The sequence below is a fragment of the Argiope bruennichi genome, chromosome 10 (genome assembly GCF_947563725.1).
Source record: "Argiope bruennichi chromosome 10, qqArgBrue1.1, whole genome shotgun sequence".
NCBI lineage: Eukaryota > Metazoa > Arthropoda > Arachnida > Araneae > Araneidae > Argiope > Argiope bruennichi.
Genome location: NC_079160.1, coordinates 52,165,997 through 52,183,090, shown reverse-complemented (window position 1 = coordinate 52,183,090; position 17,094 = coordinate 52,165,997). Strand labels below are relative to the sequence as shown.

Here is a 17,094-nt window from a genome sequence, read left to right as displayed (position 1 = left end):
AACTCAAGTTAAATTCCTTCAATATCAAAAGTAACATTATATAGCATAATTCTGGTTCTAATTTAAAAAAAGTTAATGTGCAAAAAATATTATAATTCTATAAAAATATAATTCGAAAAATATTATAATTCATGTTTTCTTTTTGTAAACTGTATATTCCTTAATTAAATTTGTAATTAAATTGATTAGTTTAGGGAATTTCAATGGATATCACTTTGTAGCTCGAAACATGTCAACGTACTATACTAGTTCTAATCATAGATTGCCCAATACTTGTTATGTAAGACTAGATACATCTGTTGCCACAAGCCTTCAATGGAATCACTGAAAATTTGAAAATTATTGATTGATTGAGTGTTACACTGTTGATTACCACGTAATAATATAGCAAACAACCATAACAAAATTTATCTCTCCATGAACATAAGTGATTGATTTTATTTCATAGAACCACAAAAAGTAATCCGTTTTTTTCCCCTTCAATTTTATCAATACAAACATTTCATTCACTTTTAAGAATGGATTATATGCGTCATTTGTTCAATGATTTTAAAAAAAACTCTAAGAACAGGCTTATGAAATTCTAAAAATTTTGTTTTACTGTCTTTAATGGTTATGTCATACTAAAATTTTGGAATCAGGAAAAGATTTTGCGTTCTATATATTCCCTTTGCATAACTTTATTCACATTAAGAATGATATTTTTTTAATGTCAACCTAATTCATAACCTTTTCGCACTAAGGTTTTTTTTTTTCATGTGAAACATTTACAGAAGGTGCATTTTTGAATGAAAGAAGAATACCGATTTTCAAAAATTTTCATATTTCTTGATCAGTAAATAATTTATCCACCAACAATCCAATATCCAATAATTTAGCCATAAAATATTTATCCAAATATTTATTAAAAGGTAGATAATATTAAGTAATTTCCAAGGGACAGAAATTATATTTTGCATTGAAATTATTTCATTATATTTTGTCGAATAAAAGCGCAAATACGAACAAGTGCGAGCAAATATTTTATAAATATAAACAATGTTTCAAATTGCAAATCTTTGAATTTGAAATTTGTCCATCTTTCCGTCCTCAAAAAATACTCAAAACTCATTCATGTTTGTATGGCTTGCTGACAGAATTTATTATAAGACAATTTATAATGCATAGTATTTGATGAGATAATAGAGAATATCTAACTTCCGATTTTGTTTTCATTTCTACAGTGTTTTATAAAAAAACTTTATATCTTGGTATCTATTTAATATCAGAAATAAAATAAACACGGATTTGGAAATCGAAATAAATAGACTTCATCATTAAAGAATAAAAAAAATGTTAATTTTGATCAACAACTGCCCTTGACGTTAACCCTTAGGGGTCAACGTTGTGCCGTTAACAGAACGTTGCCTTAAACGTAGTTAGACACCCTAAGCGGAGTTTTTTGTAACCAATTTCATCGGAAATTATCTGGTGATAAGAAAAGCCTTTTTTACATATATCTCTTCTATTAATAAAGATGAATTGTATACGTGTGCGAGTACGAGTGTACGAGTGTGCACTACAGGCACGACCGTTTCATCAACAGCTATTGAATTTGACATATGTATATTTTGGAGGGAGGAAATATGCAGCTCACAGCGATTTTTTTTCCTTCAAATTTTTATTAGAATCTCAATGAATTAAAATTGAAGCTGAATTTTGGTGTTTTTCTTTGCTAACTTCCTAAAATATTATTGCACAAAAAAGTTTTACAACCGTATCAGAATTTAAAGTAATATCTTTTTAATGATGCTGATTTAATCATAATCTAAATTTTTTCCTACATTTTGACAATTTTTAAAATTTACTTTTTTGTCCAATTTCCAATAATGGGTTACATTTAAACCGTTTTTATTTTCCTTCAAATATTTAACCTGCTTGATTTTCTTCTATTGTTGAAAACTAAAATATAAGGAATCTGTGTAATATCTGTTTAGTTTGCAAGATGAAAAAAAATTGAAGTTACTGTATCGCAAAATTTAGGAGATAAATGAATTGAACATTTACATTTTTAATAGCGCTATGATATCATGTGATCGGTCTCCATTAAAAAGGCTTATATATACAAGAAACAAAACTTAAATAAGACAATTAAAATAACACGGCTTTAATGTTAGAAAATTTGGCGGTATCATAGACATGAAATTATAAATAAGCGATTTATCTGAAATCAAATTTATCCAATATCCCCCAGCTGACCATCTGGTCGTTTGAGGTGACTAATATAACAGTACACAGATACAAAAAAAAAGTTTGAACTATAATACATGAAACTAGAGATTTTCATATAGCATTCAAACTACTTCTTATCGTAAAATTCTGAGAAAAATTATCCGCATTGGCCAATAAAAAAGAAAGTTCAAATAAATCTTCCTATCAGCGTGATAGATTGACAGACACCTTTCCTTCACCCACAATGTACTTTCCATTTTCCTTTCCACAATGTACTTTCAATATTCTTTCTCAGAATATGATTTAATTTTTGTCTGTATGTTTGTTTGTTCAAAGTAATAAATTGGCAATAAAATAAATAGGAGAGATTTGAAATTCTTTGATTTTCAAATATATTGTTAAAGCTCAGAAACATAGGACATTGAAAAGACTCTCATCCAATTCAATTTTTTGAATGAGCATTACTCGCATTACTTGAATGAATGAAATATATGTTAATTGTAGGAATTATTTGATGTTTCGTGTTATAATCTTAAATGAAATAAAATCTTCGATACCTATCAAGTTACCAAGGTTTCATATGCTCATCGCATAAGGAAATAAGCACAACTTTTCCATATTTAAAGTTGTTAATTATTTAATCATTGTGGACATCAAACAGGGACATTCGAAGATGCCATAATTCGATGAAGAAATTACCCTTAATGAACAAACACCTCAAGTGTATAATGGAATCTTAATTCAATCACATGGACAAGGCATTTCCGAAGCAAAAAGTGTCAACTAGTTAGGTAATAAAAAAGCAAAATAATTAAGAGGTTAAATAAAAATAGTTTTATAAGACTTTTTTTTGTCTTACAATTTTAATATCTTCCAGTTCTTTTCTTTTTATCGTTATAATCCATTAATTTTAGTTCTCTCAATATTTTCTCCAGAATTTATAACTTTTTAAAGTGATAATTTTGAATTAATTTCTAAATATTTTAAATGTCCAAATGCTAACGGTGAGTAATGCAACTAGGGAATTTCATCATTTGAAGTGCAACATTTTATCAATTCGAATATTTGCCGTTCACACAAAACAGAAAGTTGAGCTTTATGATTGCATATTTCTATGATAAACGGAGCAACTGGTTATATAAAGAAAAGTAAGCATAGATTAGAAATGTAAAATGCTTATTTAAAATCTCTTAAAAAAAATATTGTACACGCCAAACAAAAACACTTTTCAATTATCACGTCTATATCTACTAATAATAAAAAGATGAATGTGTTTGTGTTGCTTCTATAGGATATGCTGTTTGATTTGCAGATGACAAATTTGATACATATATATCTTGGAAGGCAGAAATGTATCCCTGAGAACGATTTTTTTAGAAATATTAATCAACTAAAGATTAAGCTGAATGTTAGATTTTCACTCGATAGCTCCCTAAAATATTACGGCACAGAGACGATCATCTTAAAATTCTCAAAAATATATATCTTCAATGATACCAATCATCAAATATTTTACCAAAAATACTATAAAATATTTTTTCTGAACTATGACGATTTAAAAAAAAATATATATATTTTTACTTGATTTCCAACAATAGGTAGATTGCATTGTGGCCCAGAAATTCAAACCCTTTTCATAGTTTCATTAAATATTTCATTGCAGGATTCTCGTCCATTAGTGAAAATTAACCACCGGGAGAGGTTTCCCAAAAACTTTCTCGCATATCTCTAATAAAGGTGTTATCCCAGAGAACGCCATTTGTGGTATTGACATACAATAGTTGCGAAATATTAATTTTTGGCGAGAATTTAGCATTTTTACTGAATCTATCATGTCATCCTTGGCGAGTTTTGTGGTGGTTCATCTCTGGCATGCGTTTAATAATATCCGAAAATCGATTTTTTGTTTTAGACACGTTTTTTTCAATCGATTGAAATAAAAATATAGCACAAAACTGCACTTGTAGTCGCAAAATTCCATACGATGAATATTGATAATAAATCGATAATGAAGATATTGATAATAAATCGATATCTTCAAGTCATTTGGCTTTTTAATTATCGTGTTTACAGATTTCTGAAAGTGCTGACCAGTAGACTGTCAACCCGTTATTGGATTTGTCTCAAAATTCGATAGGTGCCTACAATATAGATGTTAAATATGTGAGCCAAATTGTATCTTTCTAGCTCTCCTCGTTTTGTAATGATAATATTCGAACAGCCGGACAGATTTCCTCTAAACGGATTTTGCTCAAAATTTGGTAGGTACTTACAATATATATGTTAAATCTGTGTTCCGAATTTTATCTATCTAGCTCTCTTTGTTATGTAACTATGGTGTTAATTGATTTTCAAACAGTCAGGTAGATAGATTTTTCCTCAACATTTGATGGAAATGTGCATTTGGGATGAAATTTGATATAAAGATCATAAACCAAATTTCATCTGTTTAGGTCAAAGCATTTTTGAGTTATCTTTGTCACAGACAGACAGACGGACATTTTCCAAAAATAAATTTTTTGTGCTCAGGGTCGTCTGAAATGTGGAGAGTCATCAATATCTTGAGATCGAATTTTTTGACAATTACAATACTTTCTTTATACTATATATACGAGAAAGTAAAAAAGAAGAATTCTGTTTCCTAGTTGTTTAGTTTATATGACGAACAAAAAAGTAAAGGTTACAATATCGCGGAATTTAGAAGATACCTATACTTTTAAGAGCTTTCAGATGTTATCGGAAGAGTCTTCATTAGAAAAGTTTATGAACACAATGATTAGAATATATGTAAGTCAATTAAATTAAAAGGCCTTTACTGTCTAATAATTTGATGGACATAAAAATATTCTAAATGATTTAACTCATTTTAATTATAATCAATGTCCCCAGAAAGCAGTAGATAGCCAAAGACGAATTATTATTAATATTTCATAATATAGCAGAAATATTGCCTTTTTGAGATTACACAAATATTTTCAATACAATATGAAATATTAATAATTTTAATAAAAAAAGCTCTTTTTATAATTTATATATTTACAAAATAATAAAATTAGCATTATAAGAAAACTTGCAAAGAAGTGCAAAAATAGTGTATTAAAATAATGCCATTAATAAAATTAAAGAAATTGTTATCACATATTTGACTACCAATTTTGTTGATAATAATCAAAGCAAAAGTAGCTTTTGTTACTTAAATTTACACAAGTGCACCTTATATGACTTTTCAAGCACTTCATTAGTTCTCTCTCTTTCTCTCTCTCTCTCTCTTTTTATTGTTTTGTTTACTGACGTATGATACAAAGCTATGTAATCCTAGATTTTATTCTTTTTGTACCCCAATTTGATGTCATTTTTTTTTTTGTTTGTTCCATTTCCAGTTTATGAGGATAACTAATTATTATAATTGCTTTCTAGATTATTTCTGTTAAAACAAATGTTAGTAGTCCAATTCTGATTAACTTTCATAATTATGAAAAAATCATCTAAACTTTACCTTGAACACTGTTTTAATGAAATTAATTTATGATTTATAGCCAAGCAAATCTTTTTCTCTGCAGTTATAACAACGTGTTTTATTACTTGATTTAAAATAGCTCAAGAGCATTAATCTTTCATTAAAATGTTTAATTGGCGATGATATTTAAATGTACGCAATTGATCACTAATTGCAGTCATGCAATACTTTCTCATAAAAATTGTTTCATAAACGACATAGTAATTTGAGTTGCCAACTTTATGGATCAAATAATTCATGGAATTAATATTCGTAATGAGGAAACTCTGTCTTAATGAGGTACGTTATACTAAATATAAAAAGAATACAAAAGTATTCAAGGAAGTTCCATGTAAATAGTCATTATATAATTTTAACTCTTATGATAAAATATCGACTATTTAATTAAAGACACAATTTTTTATAAAATTCTTCATTAACGGGCATGAGGATCTATATATAAAGAATCGTATAAAATTGTCAGACATTTGCTCGAAATTGCACTTTTAAAACTTCATTGTAAGATTGTTCGTGTATAGGGTAATAATTTAATATAAATCGAACGTAAACATACTGAATCATCATACAAATTTTTAAAACCACCACATCTATCAAGCTTGTAATAGAAAGTTAATATCGGCTTTGAAATTTCCCTACTTATATTTCGAAGAGCCAGAAATCTAAAAATGAAAATAAAGCGTGGTTCAATCAAATTGAGCATTAATCTTTTCGCACAAAACAGGATGTAATCCAAACTCATAAAAATACAGCGCCACCATTTAAGAAGCATCGCTTTTCTTTCCTTTTTATTTTTCTCCCACAAAAAGGAAAAGCATAGCTCTTTCTCTGAACAATATAGACAGAGGGGGGGTGGTGATGCAGGGTTATCATCTTAATCAATCGCCTAACTCTCTCTGAAATCTTTTTCTCCGTCCCCATCCCAAACGGACACCGATCAGAACTCACAGCAAGGGTGGAAAAAAAATGGAACAAATCCCTCGCCGCAAGAAAATTTAAAACTCAGCGCTTATTACTGAGGGTGGAAAGAAGCGAATGAATTGCTTTTTCCCCCATTTTTAAAGCCTCGGTGATTAGGATCCAGCCACCCACGAGATAGGACAGGCTCTAGGGGTGGAGGAAAGGGTCGTCCTGGATCTTTTGGCGCCAGAAGCGCAAGAGGGCAGAAGAGAAAAGAAGAGAATGAGAGAGAGAGAGAGAGAGTCGCGCAGGGTCCCCTTGTTTTTATAATCCCCCCCGCACTGGTGAACAGATTGTTATTTCTCGGAAACTAATTCAATTACCATTTTGCACCGCCGCCGATCTATGAATGGGGATGTCCAATCCCCCCAGGTGATATTATGGGACCCTGGGATCAACTAAGGGGTGGTGTGGAAGGGAGAAGTAACCCGCGTGTGTAGTTTAATTCTCCTGCGTTCGCAAATTGCCGCAACCTAATTCTATTAGCAGGAAAAGGTAATACTTTCGGTGGTCTTGACGGAAAAGAAAAGGTTTTTGCTTCTCGGGTTTCCTCGTCTCGGGCCCACAGAACAAACCCCGAACTTAAACTGCGTCTGATTACCGGCGTGCACGGAGGATAAATAATAATAATGGCAAAAAGAGTGAAAGAAACCAAAAGAGGACGGAAATACAGAAGAGAGGAAAAGAAAGAAGAGTAGGAGTGAGAGAGAGAGGATAGGGTTAAATCACGAGCTCAGGAAATCCTTCGTAATTGGAAGGCCAAATATGATGGAAAGCTTTTGTTGCTTACTTTACCAATAGCGTAGCAATCAAAACATAGAACCTACCGCAAAGGTTTTGATCTCACAGACTCTTCCAGAGAGAGAGAAAGAGAGTGGCGGAAGGGGGCAGCGAGAATAAGAGTGGTCGGGGGGAGGCAGTGGAAAGCCATCTCTTCCCGCCACCAAACTAATTCATTTTGAAGCGCTCTGCAAGGATATTTCCTAATTTTCGCGGACATGTGGAGAACCGCAATACTTTAAGCTTCAAAAGAGCCGGGGCAGGGCAAACAGGCGCTCTTGCCTAGATTGATTATGATTTGAGGTAAGGGATGGTTGGAGGGCTGTTCCCGCGCGGAGCCGATTGAATTCTGGGGTGCTCATCAACTACTTGGGCGTCCCTCGGAGCTTTCGGTACACATGTAAACATTTAGCTTGTCGTCGAGTGGTATTACTTGACTCGACACACACAGATGACAAGTTTGCACTTTGCTTTATGCAGTCCTGGTTTAATTGGGTTTAGGTTCGGCCTCTCCAATCTTTTGTTTGGTTTTCAGTGTTTCTGTTTTAGGAATATTCAGTGAATCAAGATAAGAACAAAATGCTTTCTTCTTCGGGAGATTCTCCTTTTTTTTCTTTTGTAAAATTGAGCAGTGATATCATTCATATCTTTCAGCTTAGAACGCTCGTAGAGTTTTTTTTTTTTTTTTTCGAGTCAGAAAATAACAGTAAAGAAGTAGAAAAAAATTTTCACAATGTTTTCAGGATCACAAGCAAATCTAACAAACTAAAATAGTGTTTAAAAAATAAAAAAATTGTTATGTTTTGCGAATTAAACAATATTCACTCTCTACCTTCCTTTTCACGTTCTACATTTGATTGTAAAAAAGAAAGTAAAGATTGTAAAACAGTAAAGTAAAAAATCACTGATAAGGGAATACCACAAATTCATGGACAAAAATACACCGGATAAGTAAGCGAATTCTTCTAGGAGGAATTATCATAAGTTTTCTTCCCTAGAATTTGTAGAACTACGCCTATTCCATAGACAGAATGTATCTCTTATAAGAAAAATAATAGCCGGTGATGGTCCTTAAAACACCTGCCATAGCTAAGCCTTCTCTTAAAAAACTAGTTCCTGCCTCGGTGCAGCAATGATTATTAATTAATTTACCCTGGATATTTACAGGGTAAATATCCAGGGTGAGATATCCTTATGTTGTGAGATATACATTTATAAAATAATCTAATTCGTTTTTTTGTGAGAACATATAACAAATTTCTTTTCATCAATTTTTCCAAACAATTAAATAATTTTCATCGTACATTGTGCGTACATTTTAAATGCCGTAGATAATGAAGGATCATAGAAATTAAAAATCAAAACATGAGAACAAAACGAAAATCAAGTATATTATTTTTGCATCATATTCAATTAATATCGTTCCTGAATTTGAATTGGTGGCTGTTTTTCTTTTTACCATACTTTAGATGATACTTTCAACATCACAGTAATTATGACCTAAATATTATTTTGAATCAATTTATATATGATCAAAGACAATAAAAATTGTACTTCAGCTATCGGTTTTTTAACCTCTTTTGAAATTATTTTTTCCTCTATATTTACAGAAACATTTCACTGTTTGACATCGCTTATAAAATTAAAAATATTTGTTTCATTACCTACTTTCTTAACTAAATAAGTAACCAACGAAATTTTTGAATGAGTTCTTATGCAACCAAATCAATTCTATCAAATTTCTAGTGTAATCCTTACAAATCTACTGCAGTCTTTCACTTTTGCTTCAAGAAATCAGTTTTGAAGCAAATTAGAAAATTCAAAACCCTTTAATTATTTTATTGGAAGTGATTTTACAGTCGACAGTTATACAGTTATGATTCGAAATTTAAATTTTGAAGATGGTTTCTGTATCTGCGCTCAGTAAGAACGGTATATTTTATATATACCAGAAGGCTTTGCGATTGATGCACTAGATTGTAAATTTTTATTAACAATCTATTTATTACTCAAAAAAGTGTTGTCTAGTAGCTAAAAGGACATAAAAATTATTTAAGGATTTCAGTGAAACTCACCTGTATGTATATATGTATGCTTTTTCATGTCTGACTTCTGATGAAACCGCTTTCCACAGTACTGGCAAGGATACGGTCTCGTGTCGGAGTGGATCAACAGGTGGGTGGACAGAGTGGAAGACCTCTTGAAGGACTTGCCACACTGTTTGCACTCGAATGTCCTTTCTGCCGTGTGGATGGCCCGATGCTGACTCAAACTTACTTCGTGTCCGAATGTCTTGTTGCACAGTTCACAGGCGAAAGGCCTTTTCCCACTGTGTGATCTTCTAGCATGCACCTCCAGTCCATGCGGCGTGCTAAACATCTTGTCGCACTTGACGCAAGAATACACATCGCCTGTGGGCGATGACTTGAGGACACCGTCTGGACTGGAAAGAGCCTTCTCACCATGGGGTCCCGAATGGGTTCCAAAACTGTACAAAGAAAGTCCAAAACAGGAAAGCCCAGCCGTGAACGCAGGGCGGAACAAGGATGGCCCCTCCGCTGCGCCACTGCCTAAGAGTCTAGGGCTTGCATCGTCTGTTTTGGGTGGACTTTGGGTTTGACTTCTGAAGAAGTTCGCAGTTCCGTGACAACTAGTCACCGGCACAGGCTTGACTCTCAAATCGGTCGGCCAAGTTGCTAGTCCTAAAGGTTTGAACTCACCAAGAGCCAATGGCGTAAGAGAAGGTCGAATTTCTTTATCGGTCCCACATGTTTCCCATGGAGATGGGGCGTCACCGGCGAGTCTTGCTGTAAAAATTAATTAATGGAAACATTTCATAAAACAACTGATAATAAAGTGTTACAATAATATACAAAACAGATATGGGAAGAACATTTTAATGATATAAAATTGATTCATTACATTAAAAAAGAAAAAGGGAAGTGTAACAAAAGTTTCCATTGTTCATTAATTGATAAATAAAGATAAGGAAATGTATGTAATGAATGCCTATCATATATACACCTATTATAAATCTTATATATCTGTCATAAATCATATCAGATATCTGTAAACTACAGGCTCCGTCGAGGTTGTGTGTGTGACGTAATTGCCGCACCGCTCATCATCCGGGTATGCTTCTAAAATAGCTATTATCTTTCTTCCACTTCGGAACGCTCGGTGAAGTTCTTTGTAAAAATAAAATGTTTAATTTCTTTAGTTACATTGTAAATAAATTTATTTTTCTAAAACGTTGCAATAATTGGAATCGCAACAAATACACGTAACCCTAATTACGACATGTACATAATGTTATGACTAGCCTTATACGAAATGTTATGTTCAGAAGTGGAAATTAAGTGTTAAAATTTCATCTTCTTTGCGCTAAAAAATTAGCTTTAGCTTCTATCTTCCCATAGTATTATTAAAAAAAATTCAGGCCTGTTTGTTATAAAAAATATTAAAAATGAAATGAATTTAAATGCTTATTGCAACTATTTCACAAATAATTGTTAAAATCTGAAAAATAATCAGAATGAAAAGTGGGTGGTAAAAACGAATCGTTTGAAATAATTTTTTATGTATTTTCTTCTTGAATATGGCATTATTTTCCTTAATCATAAGAAGGACTTGAGAGAATTGATCCAGACATTTATTTTTTCCATTTGCAGATCATGCTCTATGATTTGATTGATGAAGATGAAGTGTCAGAAATTAGATCAACAGTGTTACATAAAATTATACATCAACATGCGTTCAAAATACTGTTAGACAAATTCAAAAATCTGCAATAAGGAAAGTAATTATTTATGATAGATATATTTTGCTTAAAATCGAATCATTCTCCAGATAAACGTTTTCAGCGCCATTATGAATATGGTGATTCTAAATAGGTTATTAAAAAATTCATTACTTATTTATTTGAATTCGGTATTACGTCAAGTTTTTGTATTTCAAATAATATATGTTACGTTGTTATCAGCATTAAAAATACTTAAAAGGCCGCTAATTACATCTGAAATTTAAAGTATCTATTACCTTTTTATAGATCAACCAGGGTTTGTTAATAACGGAATGAAAACTTTTTTATCTGTTTTCTGAGCATTTCTTTTTCTTTTGCTTCTATCTGTATATAAAAGAGCATTTATGTTTAGGTCTGCGTATATCACTGCAATGCCCATCCAGAATGTTTGATGTATCGAGATCATATTTCGTACAGCGATGAATTAACACAAGTAGAAGCTAATGTCGCAAAATTTAAAATTAATTAGTTTTTATTATTATTATTATTTAACATTAGATGATAAATTTGGGTTTTTTAATGTATTCTCATTAATTTTTCTCATACATTCTGATCAATGAATTATAATTTTTATATCATTGGGGAAATCCAGACAATTTTTTTAATTGTAATTCGAAGTTATTGCCTAGCTTACTTTTCAGACGTATTATAAATTTCACTGTAGCTTTTGTTTTCTTTTATGAACATCAGCGCAATTTTATTTCTCGATAATATTCAAATCTCGAAAACCGAAATTTTATTTTCATAAGGATTATTGTTGCATGAGACGTTATACAATATTTTTTTCCTATTTTAATTCATTGGTTTTTGTATTAATTTATTTTTCGATTTTTTTATGCCTTATTTTGTTATGTTATATGTAGGAATTTATAATTTTGGCCCTCTATTTGATCTAATATATATATTTTTTAACCGGATCAAATAAACTATTCTCGTTGTGCCATTGGGTTCTTCCTGCATTTGAAAATGGATTTTTGAATCATGCATTAAACGTGTTTATTTTGAAAAATCTTCAGCTGATTAAAAAAAAAAAAAATGTGAACCAAACCATTTGAAATAGGAATGCAAAATGGAATGAATTAGGCAGAAACGGAAAAGAAGACATATAAAAGACGATGAGGAACTTCTTGAAAGAAAAAGTAAATGCTAAAAGGAATTCAGAAAATTGAGTGAGAAACTGCGAAAAATCGAAAACTCTGATGTGAAACAAAAGCTTAAAAAAAAAAAATAAAAAAAAAAAAAAAAAAAATACAGCAAGTTGAAAGGCAAAGGTAGATTTTTTTACATTTAAGTTACTATTTGGCAACATAAACTGTGGATGTTAGAAAAAATTAATATTAGGACTTGAAAATCCTTTTTTTAGCCTCCAACTTCTAAAATATTACAGTTATCGAGAAACTTAAGTACAAAAGTTGTTCGTTTTAATGAGGTGCTAATTTATCATATTGGATTTAAAGTTTCTATCTTCAATATTAAGAAAGTAATAGCTAAAGGAAAATTTCATCTCCCACAAACACCATTTCCACGCTCTTTGAACTAGATGTGCCATTTATGAACTCCTCAGAGATTTTTACATTTCTAATAGCATACTTCAAGCCTTTTGAACAAAGGGTGGTTTTAGGTTCTAGGGACCATGATAGGTAAAGAAATAAAAAAACATCCCGAAGTCTTGCCATGAGAACATTGCAATAGGTAGTCTTTCTATAGGAGTCTATCTAAAAACTGATCTAAGACAACGAGAAATTGTAGAATAAAAATATAGAAATAACTGAGTATACAAATCAAATCGGGAGAAACTCTTAATTGAATTCTGAAAAATGGAATATGAATCTGAAAGTATTGGATTGATTTTGAGTATTTTGTTCAATTTGAAAATTTCTCTTAAAAAATCATCTAGTACGTATTGCAGTTATGCCTTTGCTTTTAGAACCACCAAACAACCTTCAAAAAATTTATTTGCGGCAAGATATGGGAGATTGAATTTTTAAAAAAAGGATTCACGGGAGTTTACTTTTTTAAAGAAAGTTGCTGATTGATATTTGTAGAAAAAAAAAGGTAAGCAAATAAGAAAATTTAGATCCCGAATATCTTCGGGCTATCGGTTTTCTATAAGAGCAGAGGCACTGTGATTTGCATTATTTATACCCTTCTCATCGCGATTCTTTTAAACTTTTGTGAAGAATTCTGAGATGCCTTTAAAAAAATACATTCTTGTTGCCGAAAAAAGGTGATTCATATCCTATAGTGTCATTTTTTGTGTGTGTATGTGTGTTAGCATACACATTTCATGCCTTTCCTTCATCTCTTTTTCTTTTCACTTGCAATTGCATTCCAGCGGATTCCTATCGCAAGACGTCAAAACATAAACATCTCCTACCTGCTTGTTTTCTTAAACCATGCGAAAAAACCTTCTTTTCTGTGATCTTACCTTTCCAAATACCTCTATTTTCGATTTCGGTGTAATTCTACATACGGGGATCATATCAAATCTTGCTCTTTTTTTTATTCCCAGAGACTTCACCCGAAAAAAAAAAGCTTTGCGTCTTCATTGTTATTCATGCCCGCAGAGTCGCGCGGGGCCTCGGTGTGCACAATTCACACTTTGTAATGCTCTGTCGCCCTTTTGTCACGGCTTTCAAAGAGACTCGATAGGCACCCATAGTCGTCGGGATGTATTATAATGGGAGGGTTGCACGGCGCACGGATCAGTTTTGGCGACAGGTCTATTGCCGCCAAAGTTTCAGTGCTGTTTGAATTGAAATAGTGATTCTTAAACTGTGAGTCGCGATCCCAAGTAGGGTTATTTAGAGTTGAGCATTTTTTTTAACTTCTTCTATGAGTAAAATAGCTTTTTCATATCATTTCCATAAGAAATAAATTAATAATTTTGAAAATAATAAAGAATATGAAATAATAATTAATGATAGTTAAAAATAAAATAGTTCCATTAAAACTAATGAATGAAGATAATTTTACAAAGTATTTTAAGTCACAATGATTTTTTAAACTCTTTTTGCTGGCAAACATTGAAGAAAGTAAAAAAAGAGATCTCGTGGGGAATTTTTTTACCCTCTTTTTTGCATATTTTCCTAACTTATATTTGAGGTCATAACCCGAACTTTGTAGAAATCTTGATTTAGAGTAATATTGGGGTTACGAAAAGTTTTACAATTTGTTCTTCCTTCAGATTCTCCAATATTATTATGAAGAAAAATCCTCATAAAAAAAATCACATGGACATAATATTATTCCAAAGATTGTTAAACAATTAATTATTTAAATTCATTGTTTTTATTTTTCATTAACATTATTATTTCCTTCCTAATTTTGGAACTGTAGCCAAAATTTTTCGTTCGTTAATGAAGGAGGACATTTTTTTCCTCGTTAAAGGTTTTGTGATTGGAAAAAGAATTAAAAGTGCGTAATTAAAGATGGAATTTTTTCAGAAACAAAGCATTATCATCCATGAATAAAGAGGAAAAAAATTACGTTGCCTTAAAAATCTAAGGTCTCTCTGAAAAATATGTTACTAAAATATCAAAAAGAATATAATAAAACTTTTCTACGGTCTTATGTAAGTGCTCCAAAATCAAAGACATGTCTACCTTAAAGGTGATCAAATTTTAAATCACATAAATACGCCTTCTCCATTTTTATTTTCTGTGATCGATATACCAGGAGGCTTTTCAATCTCCCAATAAAATAAGAATTTTGTAAAACAAATCAATTAAGCAGCTGTTTATTGTTGTACATTCTGTAAATTCTTCGTCAACTAGGCGGGAAATAATATTCTTAAGCTTTTTGCTCGAATATTTGAGCTCAGTTAGTAAAGTTTTTCACGCTTTACATTCTTCACCATTTCAAGAGAAAATTTAAATGTTCTCTAAATACCAGTGTCACATTTCTATAAAGCAAGCGTTCCCTTTTTAAAACAGAAATGATTACTCATATTTTCGATAAATCGAATATAAGTTACATCAAGCTGCTCTTCCAGCCTCTTTTTAAAGTAAAAATAAATTTCTTATTGTAACTCCCATAAAAATGATACAAACACTCGTTTCCAAGAAGCACGAATGAAATCAAGCCAAATTTTATAAAACAAATCAAGAATACCTCTTACTCTAGTTGTGCACTGATTTATTCCATAAGTATGCTTTCCTTCTGGAAGTGTAGGTAATGAATGACTTCATCTTCAAGAGTGCGTCAGGGAATAAAATGAAAATTAAGTAGACGAAATTTCTTCCTCTGTTTAATTTTCATTGCAATTACTTCTTGAATTCAGTGTAATTTCTCAGATGCAATGCGAGTGCAAACAAATCTTTTGTGTCAACGAAAATTAAACAGATCATAGTGGGGAGGTTTTCAAAAGAACTTAAATAAAAATTAATATAGTAAAAGAGCAAAAGTAAAACTTCACATTTTAGTAAATATGTTATTTCCAATAAATTACATAAGTTTCAACCGGTTTTTTAATCACATTACATAAAAAAAAAATGTGATAAAAAATATTTTAATTAGTCTCATAATTAAGTTATGTTTTAAGCATTACGTAAACCTGTTTCAGAAAGAATCATGAGACAAGTATCAATAATACTTAAAAATATTGTATAAATACATGGCCCTTGATTTATATTTACACTTTTTATTAAAGTGCTATTGAGCAGCTATGATCTGGTGCTGAAATCTATAAATCTCTGAAGTTAATCAGTCAGGTTTCAGAGGAATGTGTTGTAGGTTTAGCACCTTAATTAAGGATTCCTGCATATGGAGTATAGAATATATTAAAGTCATTTTAGTCAAATATCTTTCAATAGATTTGGTATTACATTTTAGAAAATTGCCCAATTTCAGGTGGAGTCCTTGTCATTGATACACGCTTTAAAATTCAGAAGTTAGCTCCAAAATAGTGCAATTTCGAAAAAAGGAGCATTAATGTAGTGCATATTAAGTGTATTAATGTAGTGCATATTAAGTATTAAGTGTATTTTGAATCCTAAATATCGATGATCAGGCTTAAAGTGCTCTTGAACGGCAACTTAAAAAATAACTATAATAATCAACATCCTGGATTCATAAAATTTAAAAATGGAAAGTAATCGAAAGAATACTGCTTTTTCCAATTCGCATGAAGAGCTCGTCTTTTCAATATCAGAATTCGTATGTAAATTCAAAACGAGACATTAATCTAATAGACTGGATCTTAATATGTCATGCGAATTCAGAGCATGTAAGCATTGAAAATCCATGATCATACCTAAAGTTGTCAGGGACAGAAATTGAAAAAAATAAATTATAATCAACTGTATTCTTAATTCATACATCTTAAATGATTAAAATCACTTCTTCAGTAATAAAATTTGAATTGGTTCAAAATTCAGAGGGAAAAAAAATGAGTAAATTTAACTTCGTTTTCGAAATGCAGAAACCGATTAGTAACGATCGCTATACGAAACATTCTGTTTCATATTTAAGCTCACAGTTTCGGAAAAAGTAAATCCCTAGGGAAAGATATGAATTTTATCAAGTTAAAGAAAAACGCTATCTGCGCTTTTCCCAATCCCTCGGAGAAATCTAAGAATTCTCATTGGTATATCGATTATCTGCATGCATTTTGCAGAGTTTTTACGTCGATTTAGCTGCACGCATTGTTGTAATTTCATCTCGTTTGTATCGATTTATCTCGGATTTCTTCGGATTTGATAGCCAACAAAATGATATCGAAACATTAATGATATTTGCAGTAAATGCACTTATCTGATGAATACCATTTTTCCCCCTTGTTCAAGTATATATTAAATTAAATAGAAGATTTGATTCACTGCATTGA

At 31.2% G+C, this 17,094-nt stretch overlaps 1 protein-coding gene across 1 annotated transcript in view; it reads right to left on the bottom strand.

Annotated features, from left to right (window-relative positions):
• Nucleotides 1-17,094, bottom strand: part of LOC129988351 (zinc finger protein Gfi-1b-like) — an 86,412-nt gene that overhangs the window by 21,345 nt on the left and 47,973 nt on the right. The window contains exon 3 of the mRNA XM_056096554.1: nt 9,541-10,272. Coding sequence (XP_055952529.1) covers nt 9,541-10,272 — 732 coding nt within the window. The remainder of the gene's footprint in view (nt 1-9,540; nt 10,273-17,094) is intronic.